This window comes from Ooceraea biroi, chromosome 8, assembly GCF_003672135.1.
Source record: "Ooceraea biroi isolate clonal line C1 chromosome 8, Obir_v5.4, whole genome shotgun sequence".
In the NCBI taxonomy this organism is placed as follows: domain Eukaryota; kingdom Metazoa; phylum Arthropoda; class Insecta; order Hymenoptera; family Formicidae; genus Ooceraea; species Ooceraea biroi.
The window spans coordinates 134,565-159,221 of record NC_039513.1 but is presented as its reverse complement, the minus strand read 5'-3'; the positions used below and the strand labels follow the sequence as shown (position 1 = coordinate 159,221).

General features: G+C 32.7%; 1 protein-coding gene across 4 annotated transcripts in view; it reads right to left on the bottom strand.

Moving 5' to 3' along the window:
• Nucleotides 1–24,657, bottom strand: part of LOC105280634 (zinc finger MIZ domain-containing protein 1) — a 69,310-nt gene that overhangs the window by 24,714 nt on the left and 19,939 nt on the right. For all 4 annotated transcript variants that reach the window (XM_011341300.3, XM_011341301.3, XM_026971977.1 and 1 more), the window contains 2 exons: nt 7,216–7,518; nt 5,907–6,224 (listed from right to left, as the gene is read on the bottom strand). In XM_011341300.3, the coding sequence (XP_011339602.2) occupies nt 5,907–6,224; nt 7,216–7,305 (408 nt within the window). In that variant the 5' untranslated portion in view covers nt 7,306–7,518. The remainder of the gene's footprint in view (nt 1–5,906; nt 6,225–7,215; nt 7,519–24,657) is intronic.

Here is a 24,657-nt window from a genome sequence, read left to right as displayed (position 1 = left end):
ACTGTTCAATAGATGTTCAAAAACATCTCCTCTTCTCGCACATAGATTAACTCGCATTTTAAAACTATCAATAGTGCGCAATAAGACTTCACGTGAAATGTTATAGCAAACAGTACGTATTCTGTTTTTCATGTCATCTTTCGTGGTTGCTGGTCGAGCATAAACGCAACTTTTAATGAAGCCCCATAAAAAAATCAGGAGACGTTAAATCTGGCGATCATGGTGGCCATAATATCGATCCATTTCGACCTATACATCGATTGGAAAATGCATGATTTAAATATGCACGTACTTGATGTGCATAATGTGGTGGCGCGCCATCGTGCTGATACCAGAGTCGTTGTCTGGTATCTAAATCAACATTTTCCAATAAAATAGGTAATTCGTCTTTGTTGTTGATCCTGAGTATCGCTAAGAATGGACAAACACAAACATCCGCGCCCGCGTTATTTGTGGTAGAATGTAATGGAAAAAATTCATCATGCCTGAATAACTTCTAAACTGTTAGACATAGCTCACACAAGTCATAAATATTTCTTATGCAAAATTCGATAATCTTTTCAAATATGTAATAAAAAATACTAGTTTTCATTTAAAAAACCAAAGTTGACCTTCATATGTCCTCGAAAAATGACCTTGGTAAAATCACAAGCTTACCACCTTTTGACCCCCTCGGAACCTTACAAATTTCACCTAAAACATTTTGTTCTATCGGACTCGGTTTTCGACATATTCAACTGGACTGTTTAAAATGGCTCACCCTGTATATGTGTGTATATATATATAATGTATATATATTATGTTGTAAATGCGAGTACTTCTCAGTTATTGTGAATAATGGAGCATCCATGTGGAAGTTATTTATGTTAATTAAAAAGTATTTCTCCGTAAGGCTCCTGTTCATTCATTGCAGCCATCTTAGATTGATGATGTCAGAAGTGAGAAAATATATCACGAAAACTTTTGCAAGATACAGTAAAATAAAAATGTTTTTCGATAAAATAGCGGTTGTAATCGATAGAATAAATTTGTAAAATTTACTGAATAATATACTGAAATTTCCCTTTTTATTTGGTTAATTAATAAATATGTATGTCATGTGTGTTAATTAGATTGTGCCTAATCAAGAATAAAAACAAGTTGTTTGACAGCTGACCGAATTGAAATAAAAATGTATGCTTTTATATATTAAATTATAACAAACTGGAAGTACTTCGGTATATTTAAATACTATGACAATACTTGTAAATATAAAAACACTACACTCTAAAATGAAAAATGCTGTAAGTTGTAAAAATAATTATAGTAATTAAAAATTAAGAAGCAACTAATTTAGCTTCTTGACGTGTTAAAAAGCATTCATACATTTTGTATCGATATATGGAATATGATTCTTATTTTCACAGTTTCAAATTGAGTCGCTACTGTCAACGCGGACATAGAGACCCTCTATAGAGAGTCTCTACACGGACATTGCAATCGAATCGACAAGAGCCTTAAAAAACAGGAGCATTAAAATTGAAAATGGTTATTGAGTACAGATATCTCAAGAACACATTTCACTATATTAAATATAATAGTACAATAGTTGCCAAGATATAATAATAATAATAATATTGCTATTTTTTACCTATGACTATTAATGTATTTACATAAATTATTTTCCTGATGTACCAAATATTTCTAACTTCTTAATAATTCTTTTATTAAATGATTCATTTTTTATCAATTACACAACATTGCACATATAACTAAATATCTTTATAATTTGCATTTTTGGTTATAGGATCATTTCTTGGACAAACGACGTGTAAAGGGAAGGAAAAATTAAGCACTTCTCTAGTTGTTTCTAGGTGCGGTAATTATATAGATATAGGGAGCCACCACCAATGACCTTGACCTTGACATATGTTGTCAAGGTCAGTGTCCTGAGTGACCTTCAGAACGTTTTAGCTGGCGGTCATTGTTTGTTAAAAAGTTATTAATAAAGAAAGTTTAATGAATAGAGCATAATTTGACAAAAGCCCCGGACACATACGCTCGTTTTCAGCCCGCTTCGCGGGAGGGCGGGGGGGAGGGACAAAGCCCCTAGACGGCACGGATTCCGCCGGGGGGGGAGGGGTGAAGCCGCTGCCCTCCGCCCTCCCGCGAAGCGGGCTGAAAACCTAAGGTTAGGTTAGGTTACGTTAGGTTAGGCTTCGCCTCTCCCTTGGCAGGATCCGTGCCGTGTATCAGGTGATCAAAATCTGTACGGTGAAATCTGTTACACTGGCTCCGGCGGAGGGAGGGACAAAGCCCCTCTCCCCGCCCTCCCACGAAGCGGGCTGAAAACGAGCGTATGTGTCCGGGGCTCCAGTTTCGGAAAATATAACCTAACCCAAACCTATTTCTGATCTAAAGCTAAAATTCCATCAAATATATTCTTTAACTGTTTAATAAACAACGAGCGATGACTAAAACTTGTAGAACGTTACTGAGGGAAGTGATTTCTATAACATACATGTCATGATCAAGGTATCGGCACTGTCCCCTTATGCAAATAATTATTCAAACCTCTTTAGTTAATAACTTTTTAATAAATAATGACCACCGGCTAAAACGTTCTGAAGTCACTCAGGACACTGACCTTGACAACATATGTCAAGGTCAAGCTCATTGGTGGTGGCTCCCTATATCTATATAATTACCCTAGTTGTTGTTCAGAGGATTAGGGGGATCCTGGAGTCGTCTATATTACCGACGAAATTAGTGATTTTTCAAAAAATGGATCTTTTTATTTGTTGCATAGAATGAAAAATCCTTTTGCACGATGAAAGTACACAATATAAATAATGTAGAAAATAATGTAATGTAAAAGTAAAAGAGTAATGTGAAAAACAGACTTTATTTTCCAAACGAAAAAAAAGTTGAAAATTACAGTTCTCTTATGAGCTTGTTGGCGAATGTCGTACAATAATAAAAATTTGGCACTGTGTACATACGAAATAACTATCATCCACACTGGGGACACAATAAACGAATATGAGGATACTTTTAGAAGTGAATTTAGAAGTGTAATAAAAAAGATTCATTTCTTTGATAATTACACATCTGCAATCATGGCTAAGCGTGCTAACAGGGCACAAGATTAGGTAATATCGTACAAAAGGATTTCTTTTATCGTGTAAAACGATTTTTCATTCTGCGTAACCAATCAAAAGATTTATTTAAAAAACTCATTTATTCCGTCGGTAATACAGACGACTCCAGGATCCCCTTAATAGCTCTTTTCATTGATTGCGCAGAATGAAAAATCGTTTTGCGCGATGAAAGCAATCCTTTTGCATGATATCAAGGAACTAATCTTGTGCTCTGTTTTACTCTTGGTCATTTTAGAGATGCACATATGCCAGTCTCTTGTAGAGGGTCTCTAGTCTTGAATTGGGAACACGTTGAGTGAGCCGGAAGAATTATCCAATACAAGTCCAGAATAGAACTGGGAAATAGACAATAATAATGTAGGCGGATCATGAATTTATTGAAAAATTTCCATCTAAAATTTAACCAAATGCAACAGGACAAAAGCAAATTGTTACTCACTGCGTCTTTCGACAAGACGATACATTTACGCGCGTGTACGGTTACGCACAGCAGATTGGATTAGGTCTTGTAATATTCTGTTTTCCTTAAGTAACACTTGTGAATAATGCTTTTAAGTTAGGCCAAATACAATCGCAAAATATTGACTATATGAAAAAAAACTTTTAAACAGATTGCTTAGATTAAGTGGTGAAAAAAACTTGTGTAATAAAAAATATGGTTTCCTATTTTAAAAAATTAAGTGGCCTTCAAAAGCTATACAGGGTGTCCCAGACTTACTGTATCACCGGTTAATATAGCAGATTCCTGAGGTCATTCTGAGACGAAATTTCCTCTTGCAAAATGTCGAGGATGGCGTAGTTTCGGCGCTATGAAGGGTTGTAGTTATCCTATCCTTGTACAAAACCCGCGTTCAGTGACGGTGGGTCGAAGGGGCCCTGCGCATCGCGCACACTTCCATTCGATCTTAATTTTTCGCGGCTGTTTACTGCGTGTTTCTATTCACTGTTCTATTCACTGCATAATGTTCTACAAGCACTGTATCCTGTTCCTGTAAGCATTGTTCACTGTTCAGGATCAAATCCGAAGACCTCGCTAGCCAAATCACACGCTTCTCCGCGTTCGATCCATTTATCCGCATATGTCTCGTTAAACGCACTTCCGCGTACGAGTGCGCCGGGATTTTCGCGCGTTCGACTTTCTGCGACATCGGCAGTATGACCGACGAGAAAAGACGGACCGATCGCTTACCACGATTATTGCACGAAATCGCGATACACGAGGAACTGTCAAAACATACGTGAAGTGCGGATTTGACCGTGAACAGTGAATAGTGCTTACAGGAACAGGATACAGTGCTTGTAAGACATTGTGCAGTGAATAGAACAGTGAATAGAAACACGCAGTGAAAAATTAAGATCGAATTGAAGTGTGTGCGATGCGCGGGGCCCCTTCGACCCACTGTCACTGAACGCGGGAAACTTCTGTACAAGGATAGGATAACTACAACCCTTTATAGCGCCGAAACTACCCTCGACATTTTGCAAGAGGAACTTTCGTCTCAGAATGGCCTCAGGAACCTACCATTAACCGGTGATATGGTAAGTCTGGGACACCCTGTATACAATACAAAATGAATATTATTATTATTCCTTTTTTCTTAAAACTTTTATCTGGGAATTGTTCGAGTATTAAGTTTACTGTACTGTACTGTACTGTAAGTTTAAGAGATAATTATACAGTTAATGTTGCATTTTTCAACAATAAGCCTTACATTAACCCTTTCAGTTGAATTCACTGACGAATGTTCGTACAAGCATGTAGTATATAAATCCTGTCAGGGGCACAATTAGACGGTTCGGTGGATTTTTGTGAATATGTTCTATGTTTTTCTGATCGCTGATTACGAATCTGAAGTCAGATTTGAAAAACTAAATATAGCGAATTTCATATGGCCACCGTTTTTTACTTTTTGAGCTTTTTCAAAACCGTGATGTGATGGAACATTTCTGCTTTCAGATTCGTAATCTACGGAAAAAATACTATTGAAATGACCTATCACACTTTTAGAAGCAAGATAAAAGATTCCAAATGTTTTACATTGTTATATGTATATTCTTGTATTATATTTATCTCATATATATTATTTATATGTTATTTATATGTCATGATTTTGAAAGTAAAAAACTCAACTTGTAATATTTTTTCAATATATATTTGAGCGAAAGGTCCACATTTCTCGCTTCTTTCGCAAAAATATATAATTGTTTATTTATTTATAAAACATTGAACCTGCGAAAAAATGTGGAAAAATTATATATACTAGTAGGAGGTATCAAGTATATTCAGTAATTTGTTTAGCTGCTCATCTTCATTTCTGCCATTAGGGACGAATTAAAATGAAAAAAACGTTATTTTTCTCAACTTCATTTGTTCATATAATAATAATTGTTAATTATTATAATAAATAAAAATATTAATAAAACTTTAGGGACAAATATTTAGAAGTCAGAAAAATAAAAAGGTATGATTATTATAGCCAAATTGTAAGAGCAACAATAATAAAACTGCGGAAATGTAAGTGGTACATATATGTACCAGTGCCCCTGAAAGGGTTGAAATAGGAAATCCTGTATAATATATGTGTACGTATGCGTGTGTATGTGTATGTGTGTATGTGTAGATGGATGGTATTATATGAATAAGACAAATCAAAGTACAAAATATTTTAACAATATATTTAGTACTTTGAAATCGCATTTAATGATTAATCATATTTAGCTTATTATAAATATTATACAGATATACAGATTATAATACATAAATACCTGCATCTTGTTCATCTGCATATTGTTAGATCCCATCATATTGTTCATGGCCATGTTGTTCATGTTATTCATGGAATTTATAGATGTCATTCCGTTCATGACATTCATGCCATTCATACCTCCAATTGTCATAGGATTTATCGAATTCATCCCATTCATACTGTTCATCGAATTCATGGAACTCATGCTGTGCATGGGGCTCATTGTACTCATGTTGTTAAAATTATTCATCCCGACTGGACTCATTCCTGCCATTGGTCCTCTTTGGCCATATCCCGCGCTGTATGATTGATGAGATATTCCATGTTGATTCTGCATCTAATAATAATTATTGATATTTTCATTTAAACACATTTACATAAACTTTCACATAGAGTACAAAATATTTGGAGACTCAAAATATAAAGATTCGATTTCTCACAAAATTTGGAGACTTTCTTTGGCAACGGCTATTGATAACACAGTTCAACAAAAAAAAACACTGGAGCGAGATTAGTAGTTTCTCATAGTTTTTTGGACGCTGAACACGAATCCGGTTTCCAAGTTGCTCCATCACGTCACAATTTTGAGAAATGTGCAATTAAAGTTGCAAAAAAGGACTATTTTGACAAACTTCATCATATTATAGCTACAAAGTGTGACGTGCTGGAGAAGTTTAATTGCCATCAAAATAAAGTATGTTATTAGGACTTTCACCCCTCAAAAGGAATTTTTGGTGTCGGTTATGGTTCATAAGATATCCATGTTTAAATATGGAGTATATGAGAATACGAATAACTCAGGTCCTTCAGTTAGTTCGCGCGCACACACACATACACCAAACACATTATTTAATTTTTATCCGTTATACAAATTCCAATATTTTGCATTTTCGATATTGGATTCCTATTCAGTATCATGAAAGACATCTCTACATTAATTTTTGTAACAATCTAAACATTTTTTTAAGTTTTCCACATCCGCCACATTTAATTCACCATTTCTAATTTGACAATTTTAACATTTGATTTGTATTCAGCGACCTAAAACACCCTTAAATTAAAAAAAAACATAATTGAAAGATAAATTGTCAATGATACAATTAACTTCTGTAACAATACAATAATATGATGAAGTTCGTCAAAATAGTCCTTTCTGCAACTTTAATTGCAAATTTCTCAAAATTGTGACATGATGGAGCAATTTGAAAACCGGATTCGTGTTCAGTGTCCAAAAAATTATAAAAAACGACTAGTCTCGTTCCGAGTTTCGAAGAAAAGTCATTTTTTGTTGAACAATGTAATCGTAAAAGCCGGTTACAAACATTTACCTGATTGAATTGTGCGGGGATATCCTGACGGTCCTGCATGGCCACCACACTGGCAGTGGCGGTGGCCGTAGAGGAGGCAGCTGCCACCATCGCCGCAACACGAGAAGTGGCGAATCACCCCTTTTGTTTTGGGATGGCACTATGTTATGATAGTTGGATTATAATTGCTTGATTTATGAAATCAATACCAATGCCAACCACCGCTATTAATGACTGTTATGATTCTTGCCACCATTCAGAGAAAAAATGTTCTACGACCGGTCGTCATGAAATAGATGCATATGCGCTGCATTTATTGACGTACTGAAACAAAAAGCGTGACTCGTTAAAACTATCTTTTTGAAAAATCATGATTATTATAATTATCGTATACAATAAATATAACAATATGCTTCAAATAAAAAAAATTGGTTGAATAGCAACAACAAGATCGAACGAAACAGTTGAATAATACCTGACATAGCTTAGATTAGAAAATTCTAACAACTTGTTAGGCTGGAAACTTTTTCCGCACGCGACGTATTCGACCAACTTAGCACCTTCGAATTACCACTTATTTCAAAATACTTTTTAACTAGATACTACTGTTTAAATATGGTACTCTGAGGTACGAAAAACCTTTTTCGCAAACACTAGTTATTAATATCATGATTAATGCAAAATATACAACTATTTTAAAGTACCGGCCCCTACTAATTTTCCAACTTCTAGTGCTAATGAAATGCATACTTCCATTTCACTTTTTTCACAGATCTTACCTACTTCAAAATGTCTAAAGTAAAATCAGGAATAAAAAGGATCTACAATCCGACTGCAGTGCAATACTAGACTTTGATATAAAAATATTTTACAGATATGTGGATGACATTTTTACAATCTTACCGAGTGACAAGATACAAAATGTATTGGACATTTTCAATAATTACACAGGCACACAAAATAAAAAAAGTGGTTAATCCCAGAGGCCAAACTATCCTATCCATATGTATTTTGGGTTGCTGAACACGAATCCAAGGTTAGTTTTCGTCCATTGGATCTTGTTTTTTTAACCTGAAAAAACCGCCAAAAAGTCGCTAAAATCGCATTTTTTGCTATGCAAAAGATAGATATGGGTACGAGAAAAAAAGCTATATTTTTATGTTTTGAGTTGCTGATTCAGATTGACAACAATCATAGAAAGAAATGAACGGAAATGTTTTTTAAATGTTTTTCCAGTTTTTTCAGGTTCGAAAAAAAACAAGATCCAATGGACGAAAACTAACTTCGGATTCGTGTTCAGTAACCCAAAATACATATGAATGGATAGTTTGGCTTCTGAGATTGACCACTTTTTTTTATTTTGTGTGCCTGTGTTATCATCCAAGACTTAATTTCACATGTGAAATAGAACATAATGACACATTAAATTTTCTAGACACGGTAATCAGAGACGGAGGAAGACTAATCACAAATTGGTACAGCAAACCCACATTTTCAGGTCGCTATTTAAATTATTTTTCCAATCACCCTTTGAAACATAAAATCAGTGTTATTTTAATCGGTGTTGTTTGGTTGACCGTGCAGTTTTGTTATCGGATTCCAGGTTTCACGCCACTAACATAGGCTTTGTACATGATATTTTATTGAATAATGGTTACCCTTTGCACCTTATTATCAAACATGTCAACCGTAGACTTAAAACAATTAGGTGTAGTGATAATCTTAATCGAGAGAATGATAGACAAAGTAATAAGAACATTGTAAAGATTCCTTACATTAAGGATTTAAACAAAGATTTGGAAAGAGTTTTGAAGCAGAGTAACATAGATTGCGTTCACACTGTCCATAATCAACTGAACTGTATTATTAGACGTGGTAAAGACTTGTTAGCTAATGGTCAAAATATGAATGTTGTATATAAAATTGAATGTTTAAATTGTGGTGCGTGTTATACGTTTTTACGTTGGCCAAACTAAGAGGCATCTGGAGAAATGGATCAAGGAGCATAAATCTGACATTTTAAAACGACATTTTAAACGATAGTTGTCTTTCTGTGGTTAGTAAACATAGAGTCAGTGTAGATCGTGAATTTGACTGAGACAATATTAAAATTTTGCATCATGAGTCATTTGAGGAAAAGAGAAATCGTGGAAATGTGTTTCATCAAAAAACACCCTAATGCGATAAACATACAGAGAGACACAGACAATTATGACTCCATCCTGAAAAATATCTAGTTGTTGTGGTGAAATGTTAGTCGATAGATGATCGCTGTAGGACTATTGTCACATTGAGGTGCTCCTTGAAAAGTTTCCAGTTATTTTACAGCCAGTAAGTGCTTTTTTCGTTTTCTTTTGTTTTATTAATTTGTTTCTTGCTTTAAAATTGTAATCCGAAATTGTTTCAGAAAATAACTATTATTGTATTGTGCACTTGATAAGGGTCCGAATCAGGGTTGAAACGTCGTGCTCTTTTTTCGAATAAACCAGCCAGAATGGTCGAATAATAAATAGTTTTTCCTTTGAGTAAAATTGTCTGGCGGAAATAACGTATTCTTTGTAAAATTATTGAGTCATGTTGAGAAGAAGCTAAAATTAGAAAAAATTAATTCGAGCAATATCTTAAAGGAAGCTACATTTAAAAATAATACACTTCAAAAGGAAAAGGACGAAACGATAGCAAAAATTCATTCGACAAAATATTTCCCTTTGATGAAGAAGATAATGACAGTACTCTGTATAGTTTTTTTTCACAAATTCGATTTCGTACGTGTAATTGAAATAAAATGAATAAATATTGTGGCAAGACTGTAAAATTTGATACCATAAAATCTGTGTTAGAGCTATAGGAAAACAATTATTTATCTTCAGTTCTTTCACTTTTTACTCTCTCTCTCTCTCTCTCTCTCTCTCTCTCTCTCTCTCTCTGTCTCTCTCTCTCTGTCTCTCTCTCTCTGTCTCTCTCTCCCCCTCTCTCACCCCCTCTCTCTCTCTCTGGATTTGGCGTGCTGAGACGTGCTCCTGAAACATAGTGAGAGTTTAGTGGAAAATATTGATTTATCAATTCTGAAATTGGCGCCTCATAGGTGGTTGAGGACGGAGAACTAGTGAGAGTGTTATCTAGTGGCAAGAACAATTATTTCTTTGTAACGGAGAGCTGAAATGTGAGGAGAAACAAGCTGATTCAGCGTAGTCGGAAGGGCGAAGCGTTGTCATCGTGTCGATTATACTGCCAACGATATCGGCGGAATTTGATGATACTACTTCATTCTGAAACTCTGATCAAATGATAATGAGTGATGAATACTTGGAGTGAGAAACAGCTTACATGTCGGCAATGTAGAAAGGAAATAAAAACGCAGCTGATAAAATGTGTACCTTGTGAGAAAACATTTCATCCAAGTTGCCATAAATTGCATAAAGTGTATAATACGGCAAATGAACTAATTACATGTCCTGGAAAGCACGAAATATTTACTATAAAAGGAGCTATTTGTGAAGAAGGAAGTGCGGCGAGAGAGCGTAAAGCGTCGAATACAGAAGAGAATCAAGCAGGCGAACACAATATGGAGTCTAAGTTAGATTGGCTGGTGAGGAAAATCAAGGATAAAATGGTTAGTAAAAATGAAATAAAAGGTATAATTACAAATATAATTAAAGATGAACTGGAGGATTTTAAGAGGGAGATGAAAGAAATGAGGAAGATGATACGGAATGCGATGGCAGATGAGGAGGCCCCACGTAGTTACGGTAATGCAGTCAAGGGAAAGAAAAAAGAAAATGTTATTATAATAAAACCAAAGGAATAGCAGAAGAGTGAAATGACAAAAGAAGAGATAAAACAAAATATTGATATCAAGAATATGCCAATAGGTGTATCAAAGATGAGAAAAGAAGGAAATGGTGCACTTATATTAGGTTATGGAAGTGAGAAGGAAATAAAACAGCTAAAATCAACTGTTGAGAATAAATTGGGAAACAAATATCAAATAATAGAGCCGAGAAATGCTCAACTGAAATTAAAAATATTCAATGTGGATGAAGAGGAAATGAAATGTAATGAGAAGCAAATAGTAGGTATGATAATAAAACAGAATAATTTGGAGGAAGAAAACAGAGGATTCAACATGAAAATTGTGAAGAAAATAATTAAAAAAGGGAATGAAAACAGTACCAGTAGAATGAAGAAAGAAGATGGCTCGCTGATAATAGAAGTTGATGATACAACACATGAAGAAATGCTAAGAAAGGAGAAAATAAATGTTAGATGGAAAAAGTGTCGTGTTGTCAATTATGTGAATGTGAAGAGATGTTTCAAATGTTGGGGATATTATCATGTTGCAGCAAATTGTAGACGATCAATAACATGTTCGAGATGTGCAGGTGACCATAAGGATAGTGAATGTAAAGCTAAAAAAGAAAAATGTGTAAACTGTATGTATAAGAATAAAACTTATAATATGAAAATAAATGATCATTTAAGATACCAAAAGCGTGGGAGGGGAAATTATGGTTTACAGAAGATATAAGAAGGGCAGCAATTGCTAGAGATAAGGCATATGGTAAAGCAGTTTACACGGGATTAGAGCAGGACTGGATGTAATATAAAATCGAAAGAAATATAGTTGTAAAACTTATAAAAGATAAGAAAAAGCAATACTATGAAACTATAATTGATGATAATAGGTCAGATTCATGGAGAATGTGGAAAGCATTAAAAGCATTAAAAGAAATACTGAAAGGGGAAGCCCCAGATGAAAAATTTATTGATAGGGTAGATTTTGAAGGTATTATTACAAATGAAGGAATAAATATAGTGGACAAGTTCAATGAATATTATATTAACAGTATTGATAATATTATAAAGAGTATTAAGAAGGTAGATGGTCATAGAAGTGATAGGGAAACAATATATGTTATTGAAAATACAGAAATATTTGAATATTTTGATCCTATCAATACTAGTGGATTGGAAAAAATCGTGATGAATCTCCCGGATAAAAAAGGGACAGATAAAGGAATAAGCGTTAATGTGTTGAAAACAGCATTTTGTGTAGTAAAGGATGAATTCAAGAACATAATAAATAAATCGTTATTGATAGCAGAATGTCCTAGCGGCTGGAAGACATCCACGGTGATTCCAATCCCAAAAATAAAAAAGCCAATAAAAGCTAGTGATTATAGACCAATTAACGTCCTGCCAGTATATGAGAAGGTATTAGAATTAGTGGTCAAAGAACAAATAGAAAAATACATTGAGGCAAATGAAGTGTTAACGGAACATCAGTCAGGATTTAGAAAATTATATTCCTGCGAGACGGCAATAAAAGGAACAATAGATGAATGGAAACTAGAAATTGCGGAAGGGAAAATGATAGGGATCATATTTATGGATTTAAAAAGAGCATTTGAGACTGTTGATAGAAATAGGTTATTAGAAAAAATGTACCAGATTGGAATAAGAGGAAAAGTACTAAATTGGTTAAGATCATACTTAAGTAATAGAACACAAAAAGTTAGATTTAATAATCAGTACTCAAAATTAATGTTAATAGAACATGGTGTTCCGCAGGGATCGGTTTTAGGACCGTTACTTTTTATATTATATATCTACGATATATAATATAGCTGAAATATGTCCGATGGGAAGTAATGTAAAATTGTTTGCGGATGACACGATGATTTATGTAATAGGAGAATCTAGTGAAGAGATTAATAGGAAGATGAATGATGTATTTTATGAAATAGAAAAATGGATGATTTTAAGTAAATTAAAGTTAAATGTGAATAAAACAAAATATATGATAATTAGAAGTACTAGAAAGGAAGTTAAAGGGCAGATAAAAATAACTTGTATGAATGGTGAAGAGTTAGAACAAGTAGAAGTAATAAAATACTTAGGAATAATGATTGATAATAAGATTACTTTTGCGGAACATTGTGATTATATGTTAAAAAAGATAGTATAAAGATAGATAGGTAAGAAAACTAGTTTTTTGAATAGAATTGGTCATTATTTAACACCATATAGTAGACAAATAGTATATAAGTTGATTATTGCGCCACATTTTGAATATTGTGCAACAGTAATTGTGGGGATGAGTGAAACGCAAATTAGCAAATTGCAGGTTGCGCAGAATGGAGCTATGAGAGTGATTCTGCAATGTAAGAGAAATACGAGAGCGGAACATATGCTACAAGCTTTGCGATATATGTCAATAAGACAAAGAATATATTATGTATAAAATATTAAGAGAACATTTACCGCGTGTGTTGAGAGAAAGAGTAGAATTAGTAGGAGAGGGTAATCAGAGGGAGACTAGACAGAAGGGTAACATAGCTGTACAATTGCGAAAGACGTGTGAAGCGCAAAGAAGTATTTTTTATAAAGGTGTAAAAATGTACAATGATTTACCTATAGAGATAAAACAATGTGAAAGCGTAGGAAAATTTAAAAGAATGGTAAAAGATCATATTGTAAACACGGTCAATATATTGTAATATAATTGTAACTATATGTATAGTAATAGCCGAGAAGGCTAAATAAAGCTCAATCAATCAATCAATCAATCTCCCTCTCTCTCTCCTTCTCTTTCACTCTTTCTTACACACTTCGTTTTGATATTTTTATTAAACCTTATTTCTTTATTTCATAAAGTTTTAAAATATATTTAATTAAATTTTAAATGTTTAAAATGTGATTAAGTTTTTGTATGATAATTTTTATTTTTTTTTAATTAAATGTTTAAAAGTAATGTATTAAGGTTCTAATGATCTAAATAAAAATCATAATTAGATTAAAAACCGAAATTATCAAAATATTTCCTCATCAAATAATGCCACCGTTTCAATAAACCACAAACTCTTGTATTGTCATATAATTAATTTTAAACTAAAAATTATTAATAGTGTTTGTATGATAAGCAGATGTTCAAACAAGCATATAAAGAGTATGTAAAAATTAATTCCAAACTTGTAAGATATTTTGAATTTTTTTATTCCATTTTTATTTTTTAATTAACTCAAACAGCCTCTCCTTACCTTATATTTTTGCCAATCTTGTTATATTGTAATTGGTTAGATTCTTTTATGTTGCACTCAATAAAATAATGTTATTATTATTTAATTAATGTTATTAATATTATTAATATGTTATTAATATTAATAAAATAATGTTATTAATATTATTATTTTTATTATCACTTATTCATCGACTATTATTGTTTTATCAAATTGTTATATAAATTTTTAAGACTGCGTAAACAAATATGTCACACCATCTCCTTCATAATTCCAAAACTTTTTAAATTTTCAAACGATTTCCATCTGATCATATATCTAATATACAATAGTTGCTTCATCAACCAGAGTGCATTCAACATTTATTCACCCCAATCTGCCAAGCAAACTCTACATGAGACGGACGCGCAGCCTGCGTACACAACCCAATGCAATGTGCGCATAAAGAGGGAGCGATTTGGTGGTTGACGTCATCTGAGTCCCACACGCTCCCTTTAAATTCACACTGAATACGACTACCGATGAGAACAATCTAGCCTCTGCTTTTTCCCTTCCCGCTACTACTGTTTTCCACCCTCTTATCGCTCAATAATAGAAGGAAGAAAGGAAAAATTGCGAGAGAGAGAGAGAGAGAGAGAGAGAGAGTGAGTGAGAGAGAGAGGGGGGGGGGAAGGAGGGAAACCCCATTGTAGATTCCGCAACGGGTTTCTATTCTCAAATATCAATATTTCGTCAATTAAAGCTCACTCTCAGAGCGCAACAAAGGGCTTTGGGTACTGCTGTTGCATGGCGTGTGAGAAAGAGAGCTGGCATGTATTAGAGACTTTCAAGTAAGAGTCTGGGCATCATGGATCGAAAATGGCGTCCGTTTGTCACTAGTAGAGTCACTATCTATGAAGAGTATATAATCTTCCTTCAATATAACCTTTAATATAATCTTATTAGTGTAAAAAATATACAAAATGACTGGATGTTGTATATGAGGTTGTACAAACAAAGATAAAAAAGGATTTTATATTGGCAACTTTACCAACAAATTCCGAAAAAGAGCATTATGGATGTCAATACAACTATATTGTTTTCTTCAAAATATTAAAATTATGTTGTTTTTTTCAAATTTTTCTGGTAGAAACATTTCTCAGATTTTCTATAAGAATTGAAACGTTTCTCAGAATAATTTAAACAATCTAAGAAATTTTGAGAAATTATTAATATTTTTCATACATTTTCATACATAGATATGAAATATTCTAAAACTTCTCATCCAATTATTTCTAAAAAATTCTAAGAAAATATTATTGATTTCTCAGAATTTTTTAGAAATAAATTTTAAATTGCATATCTCCGTTAAAAACCATGTTACACTGTCTCTTTGTTAAGTGATAAAAATTAAAAAAAAACAAGAAAAATAATAAATAGAAATAGACATAAAAACTGACAACAAAATGATTATCAATTGCGATTAAACGGAGCGAAAATTTCCTAAAAACTTTCGGCTTTACTTAATTTAATTATGTTAAATTTTTATCAACTACGACATTCCCTCTCCAATTTCCATATTATAACGTTGTTCAAATGTCTCTAATATGCACGCCTCAATTGATACAACCAAGTTCGAGAACACGTAAATTATAGCATTTTAATATCGCTGAATTTTTGAGCATCGATTGGTTACAAACGCATGATTATTGTTATATCAAAGAATCTTTGAAATTTTTCAAGTCAGAATATTCGATGTTTCAAATCGATTCGCCATTGGTAACACCAAATTTTTCAATCAGCATAAGATTGATTAAATGGACTAGAAAGAAAAATGAGTAATATCGCGCTGAGAAATCATTGTATGAGGTAAGTATGCGATAAATACATGTATGTGAAGTTAGTTCTGCATTTCTTAAATTCTATATTTTTCTCAATTGTACTAAGTTATGTCAATTTGTGTTGCAAACTGCAGCTAAATAACTTGCATGTCTCAGAAAACATAAAAAACAAAATTGTTGCTAGCTTCACACTTTTCAAACCTTGGAGTTTTAATAACTGTATTGTTCTATGTCTAATTCTAACCTGATTTGTGCCGCAAAACAAAATAATTTAAATTCATAATTCAAACAACAACTAAAAAATTACAAAAAATTACAACAACCAAAAAATTACAAAAAAAACAAAAAATTACAAATTTTTGCTAGTCTCACAATTGAACTCACTTTTTTTCGTTGGCACTAACTTGTGCTATGTTGTGTCATTGAAAGAATTTCGATATCTCATTCTGTTCCGATAAAAAAGAATTTACAAAGATAAGTAAGAAAACCATATAAATCGCACTGCAACACAAAACTCAAATTTCTGTAAATTGTGCTATCTTACTACATTAAATATAAAGTATAAGCAACTGATAAAAATCCCGATAAACATAGGGATCCATAAAAATTTACAGAACAGGAGTGGGAATGAATTAAAAATTTCATATTTTCTAATTTTCTTTAATTGTGCCGAATTGTACTAGAATAGCATGACTTTTTCACATGACGAATTTTCGTTAGATCGCTAGATTTCGCAGTATAGACGAAGTTAAGAATGACATTAAACGGATTTTGAAAAATAAAAAATGTCAAACGTTTATAACACGTAAACGGCGGCAAAGAATCGAATTTGAGGACAATTTGTCACTTGAAAAAGTTGTACTCTAACACAATCTGACACAAAAGAAAAATATCAAATTTTTAATTCACCTTGTATCCCTTTTTTATGAATTTTTATAGTGTATTAAACACCTTGTAAAATACTCTACTATCCGGAATTCTCAGCACAAGAAAGCGTCGACGGTATTTTTCAACAGCAGCGAGGACATTACCACCGCAAAGTTGTACACGTACAACATATCCGCATATTCGACATTTGTAAATGTCGCCATGTGTGGCACTTTTAACAACACTTCTACAATGAGTACACGGCAACTTCTACGAATGTTATAATAGGCGTATTACCAATATAAAATATCATCGAAAAAGTCAACGTCAATAAGAAGAAAAAGAAGGAGAAGAGGAAGAAGAAGATCAGCGAGTGTCAACGACTAATGAATACTATGTAAAAACTGTTAATAAGTAAAAATGAATTATTTATCGTTAGTTATATTGTTACTTCTTTAGCAATATGCTAGTACCCAGACAGCACATAATATTTATGATAAATATTCATAAATATTTATTGATATTTATTATTTTAAATATTATATAAATATTTTAATAATATTGAAGATACATAAAGACAATACAAAAATAAAAATTGTATTCGACATATTATTAAAATAAATATTAAATATTTTATATAATATTTACGGTAAGTAAAAATAAATATTTATAGTAATATCTTGTAAATATTTGGTTGGTTTATTGTGTGCGTGTGAGATTCCCGCCTCTGATTCACCAAGCGACCGATAGATGGCCCGGCCAGGCGTGACGTTCTTGCACGAAACATTTGCGTTATCACCTTATAAATAACCATCCGGAAAACCGATCCAGTACTCTTTTCTTCTTCTTTTCTTTTGAAATCATTATTGCTTGAAGTGATATCTCATTCCAAAAGAGTGAGATTCCACTACACGAAATTTAGAGAGTAATTCATAAAATATAAAAATCTAGTTTTTTACAAAAATGTGACTTAACTCTGTCTATCTTTGAGGCACTGATATATAGAATTAATAAATATTTTTCTAATGGTTTCTAAAATGTTTTTTTCCCGAAAAAGAAACGTTTCTCTTAACGTTTTTTCGTTGGACATTTTTCTCCTAAATAAACGTTTTAATAAAATGGTTATGAAACGTTACGTTAAAACGTTTATGAAACGGCTTTGAAACCAATGTGTGCTGCCTGGGAAGTAATTTTAGAATATTTAATTAATATTTATTATAAACATTTTTAAGATATTTATGATAAATATTTATGATCTGTTTAATCTAAGACTACAAAAAGATTTATGAAATATTTTGATAAATATTTATAAAATATTTAAATAAATCTTATAAATATTTTATAAATATTTCATAAATATTGTGTGCTGTCTGGGTAGTGTGTGTTAGATCCTGTATTAATTATGCTCGCATTAAATGTATGTTTTGCCAGCTGATGACACAATTTCGAGCAAATTTATTTTATTACATTAGTAAGAAGAATGATGAAATAAATTTTACTGTGTAAATAGGTATCACTTTTAACGATGGTTATTAAGCCGGATTAATGTTACCGTGTAAACATACTCACACTCATTATCAATAACCGCCACAGTAAACATGCTTCATAGTGCTTCACATGAGGTTTGTTCTTTTTCGCTGCAGTTCTGAACTAGTGCAATAAGTTAGAGCGAAAGAAAGTATATTATTTGTTTCACTCTAACTTATTGCACCAGTTCAGAAGTGCAGCGAAAAAGAACAAACCTATGGTGGCGCAGTGACAATATTGCACGCCAAATTCAAATTACCTCAGAAAGCGTTAGGAATAGGACACATACTCATATGAATATTTTTGCTAAAAAGACCGATACTATCACCTCCCAGAATATTGAATATTTCCTCGATCATATATGATACATATATGATATTTTTTTAGACATTAAATAATAAAATTCTCGAATAACTATTTCGGAAACCTTGAATAACGTTTCACTTCAAGGAAATGGATTGGACTAGATTAGATGTTTTTAGAGATGAGGATGTAGGAAGAGGGGCGGAGTCCTTCTCTCGTATACATTCTATTCCATTCAATTTTATTCAGTAAATCTTTTTGTTAATAACTTTTTAATAAAAACTTGACCCTTTCTAAAGATTTACTTATATTTCCTCTTGGGACACCTTGTATATACTAACTACATCCTGTATAATAACTGCATTTTGTTCAGCTTTTTTATGCTGATATATGAACTCTATGTTATAAGGAGGATAAATGTAATAAATAAAAAGCAATATCATCCTTGGAATTTCAGAAATCCGACATATTGAAATGCCAGTAGTATCGGAAAAGAGTACAGCTTCATGCGGATAAAGGATCATTTGTAGCTCCCTGTCGGTTTAGTTGATGCAGTGTGACAGGATGTATATCCAACCTTTTAAATAATTTTCTTTAGTATTTTCTTACGTAGAAAAAGATTTCCTAACAATTTCCTAACAGATTTTTAGGTACAACATCTCTTGTTTAAATTTCTTGATCAAATTTTTGAAAGGATTTCTAATTTAAAAGACAAAGATGCAATAATCAAATAAACATAAATTTTTTCCAAACCATAAGAAAATAAGTTTACACGAAATAGATGCTTTAAATTTGAAGCGGATAAATTGTTAACAAATATTATTTTATATTTATTAGCAAATATTATTTTAACAAATATTAATAAATAATTTTATGTGTTTATGATAATCCACATTTAGACATCCGATTATTATAAGTACACACTCCTTATGTTAAAATCTATAGCTGTTTATTCTTCGGTATAAGTTAGAAACATTTTAAAAAATAGTAAATACCATTGCAAAAGCAGCCTTCACATTATGAGCCCCCTCAATATCTTCTAAAGAAAGGGCATGCACTATTCATTATACTAAAATGCTAAAGAATAAGAAAAAGAGAAAAGATGAAGCATTGGACAAGAAACGTCGCATGCCGATTGCAATACTTTGCTCAAAATTAGAGCAACAGCTGGAAGGATGAAAAGAGATGGTAGTAAATATCTAGAAATGCTAATCTAACGAAAATAAATTTAATAGCAATCACAACAATTATAGAAATATAAGAAGGAAAATATATGAAAGTCTTTAGAAAGGGTCAAGTTTTTATTAAAAAGTTATTAACAAAAAGATTTACTGAATAGAATTGAATAGAATAGTATGTAGGCGAGAGAAGCACTCCGCCCCTCTTCCTACATCCCCACCTCTAAAAAAAATCGAATCTAGTCCAATCCATTCCCTTGAAGTGAAACATTATTCGAGGTTTCCGAAATAGTTATTCGAGAATTTTATCATTTAATGTCTAAAGAAATATCATATACGTGTATACACTGGCAAATCTTGGGGGGGGGGGGTCGAGTTAATCCCTCCCCCTTCCAAATAAAGAAATTAGTTTTGTTAAATTTGTTTGAAAAATCTAGGACAAAAATGCGTGATACTAAGAAAAATATTAAACCAAATAATTTTGTCAACCCCCCTCCCTCCCCTTCCCCATTATCGACATCAGGATCCACTATTGCGTATATAGATCGAGGAAATATTTCGAAACTACCAAATTTCGAAACAATTCTCAAATACTTATTTATCTTGAATAACGCTTCAAAAAGTAAAAAAAGGGTGGGTTAGATTAGGTGTTTTTAGGGTGAGGAGCGTGCAGGCGGAAGGGCTTTGCTTCTCTCCTGTTCACGCATTGAAATTATCATGATTTAAAGGAATATACAGGGTGTCCCACGGGAAGTTGTTGAAACTAAACGCGTTCTTTCCTCCTCCACGATTTAAGTAGATATTCTATTGTCCGCAGTCTTATACCTGGAACTTTGCAGTTTTATTCTAATCTTCTTCGAAGCAAGAACGTGCATTGAAAAATGAATTACCTCACGATGGAAGAAAAAGTTTATCTTATCAAGGGCTTCTTTTCTAGAGAAAAAGTGTACGTTAATGCGTATAGAGCATTTCGTACTAGGTGTGGAACACATAGAGTTGCAAATGAAAGCACTCTGAAGAAGTTAGAAAAATTTATTTATTCGTACTCATGTACAGCACTCCGTTTTTCTAAAATAATTTTAATTCTCATTGTTAATCGATTAAAATGATTCCACGTTTTTTTCAGAGTAACCGACAATTTTATTCAAGATTACCGTCTTGTACTATTCAAGTACTATTCAGGCATGATTTAAATCTGGAATCTTTCGTACACAGTAGTGACGGAGGAAGCAGAAAACGGCATGGAGGAATATTTCACAGAAAATCCAAATTCCTCCATTAGAAAAACAGCTCGTGCTCGGAATCTCTAAATCTTCGCTGCACAGGAATTCTACGAAGTTTATCCAAACTACATCCTTACAAAGTAACAACGCATCAATTGTTAACAGACCAATCTAGAGAGTAACGCGTAGAATTTTGCAAGACAATGACACAGTTGTCTGAAATCGAGGAAATTAACAAAAACCAAATTATTTTTTCTGAGGCACATTTTTGGTTTGATGGATACGTCAATAAGCGAACTTATTTTGGGACAAGAAAAACTCTCAACTTTCGTTAACGTAATCTCTACACCTACAGAAAGTAACAATATGAGCAGCGCTTACAGTGAAAGAAATTTACTTACAATTCTTTGAATCGACTGTCACTGGGAAAAGTTACAAACAGCTATTGCAGGAAAATTCTTCCCTTTTGCAAAGAAAAAAAGTCTGATAAGAAACTTTCATTTTATACAAGACGAAGCGACGGCCCACCGTACAAGGAAGATTTGGTAATTATTCAGTAATACGGACCACTTCCCAATTTCAGTAATTCTGAGATATGTTATTAAGGTCATCACCTTGGACGTTCTAAAAGTTTTAACCGGCGCTTGTTGTTTATGAAAAAGTTATTAACAAGAGACGTTTAATAATTGTGGAATATGAAAGGCATAATATATTATGAGGTGCTGCAATTTGGTCAAACAATTAATGTTAAATATTATTAACAATAACGTATTCGTTTGAGCGATGAAATAGAGGCGAAAAGAGCGTTTACTAATCATAAAAACGCAGCAAGTCATTTTAAAGTACGAAAATGTTCGGTTGCATATCGCAAAAGACGCGAATAACACTATTTATTAATAATTTCTTATATAACAATATAATTCAATAGATTTTGTGCATATTTCGTCACGTTATACGCGAAGTAAGAATGCATCATAGAGAGTGACGGAAAAGTAGGTAAAAACAATTATTAATAATTTTACTAATATAAATAATCGCTTCCACGCAAATATCGTGTGGAGTAATTCCTTCTCTTCGAATTTTATAATATATTAAAGTTAGTAAACTCGACTGTACTATACTGCATTTAATGGAATTTTACTATGTAGACGATAGATTTCTATTATCTATTATCTATTATGGATTTTTTGTGATATTTATTCATATGAATATTTTTGCTTAAAATAACCAATATCATCACCTCCCAGAATATTGACGTTTTCTTCTAGGACACCCTGTACAATCGACCAATTACCATGATTATTGTGCGCATATACGCATGCAAGCACATGTGTTGCAGAAATAAACGGTTAATGTATAAGACGCAAATGATAGCTGATGGTTTACACGCAGCCTTCACAGTAAGACGAGACGACGTCCTTGCCACGCGCGATTGCCTCGAGCTAATCGACAAGTCCCATTTCTTCCATTTCGGGTCAATTGTCGCGTTTCTCTCTCACTTTTCTTTTTCTCTCCAGCACTGGTTTCGATTTTCTTTCTTTGCGCGTCAACACCATGAAAAAGCTACATTTAAAAACTTTTTGTTGAATTTTCGTGTTTCTCAGTAAATCGAAGAATTATTTTGTACAAAAAGATTCGTAAAGAGTTTCAACTCTTATGTTATTTTTCTGGGACTATTTTTAGTAATTAAATAAATGTTAAATAAAGGCAGGAATAAATATAATTAATTAACTGCGACTGTCTGCGACTTTTCTCCTAATTAACTTCAATAAAAGTTTAAATTCTAAGTTTGTCCAAACCTGAAAATTACAATAGAATTTTTAATTAGTACTTAAGTAAAATGATTTAATTAATTATATATACTATATTTAATTAATTTAATAAAAATAAAATAAAATATTTGTACAATGTATGCAGAATGTAACAAAACTAGTAGCATATTGCTACCACGTCTTATACTCGTAAAAATTAGACAAGTTTGTTTGTAAGAATTCTTCGCTTTTTTAAGAAATCGATTTGTTCTGATTGAGTATGCTTATTCTTATTTAGTTTAGTAGAGAATAACAGTTTATAACATTAATGACAATAGTTGTATATATGCCAAACGTTACGTATCACGCGATAGTATCATGTGTATATAACGCTTTTAATAATTTCTGATTAACAAATTAATTAATTAATTAATTAACTATTACATGCTCGATGCATACATCTTATTTGCATACATCCATGTATGAATTTCGTGTTTGATTTTTTTTATGATACCAAATGCGTAGATATACAATTATGAGAGTATCAATCGCCGAATGATTTAAATTTGCACACACATAACAATTGATAGAATAATCAACTGACCAGCTTCTCGTCAATAATCAAACATCAACTCTGTGTAACATCGAGTGCATACAGGAATAAATAATACATTTCATTTAATAAATAAACAATGTAATTATATGTAATTATTTATAGCGTACTCATGGATAAACGCAATCAATGTATGGGGTATATCCAATTTCGTTTTCTCGTTGATAGCAAACACGTGCATCTGTTACCGGATCGTACATTGATCAATCAATGTGATGCGGCTGATGCAAGTTTAGCAAGTACATTTAACCACGATGTTGAAGTTGCCATGCAACATAAGTAACGGATTATGTTGGGGAGACCGGGGCGAAGTCGTCACTTTTTTTTCGATGTCGATTTTTAACAACAAAATATATAATTTTATTATTTATTTAAATAATTTTCGTGAAATGTGGTGTTGTACCATTGTAAAAAGTGAACTCTTGGCTACAAAATATGGACATTTTTGGTCGCTTACGTCGCTTTGTTCAACCGTTATAGAGTAAAAACGATAAAGGTGCAAAAATTGAAATGTCAAAATTGTCGAGGCGGAGTCGTCACTTCATTCTCGGAATGGATTTTAAATGGAAAAACATAATTCCGATCATGAAGAATGATAGGATACATTTTATTAATTATTTTTTGATAGAAAAATATAAACATTTAATCGTCGAAATCCAACCACTGCTTCTATGATTTCGATTTTCGCCCACTGCTCGTCGAAGGCTGCGGTTCTAAAGTTTACCACGACGAGACATGGAAAACGTCGTGGGATCCTAAAGTTTAGGTCTATGGTGAGATCGAATTCGTTTCCGTGCATTGCCGATCGCGGTATGCGTTTCTAGCTGCGTATCGTATAATTTCAGCTGTTTCTTATCTCGTTTCTTCGCCCCGATGGCTTGGTGACGATTTCACCACGGACACAGATTCCAAGTTTGGTCGCTCATGAAATATTAGAAATCAACGAAAATGAAAGAAACTTCATTGGATTCGTGTTCAGCATGCGCACTCTTTAGAATTATTTTACCACGAGATTTGGAGAGAAAATAATATTTATAATATTAAAACTTTTTCACGTGTAAAACATTTCACTTTTGACGTCCGAAAACACGTTTGTCGTAATGAAAATCACAACATGACGCATAACTTCACTAAACTCCGTTGGTCACGTGGGCACAATGAC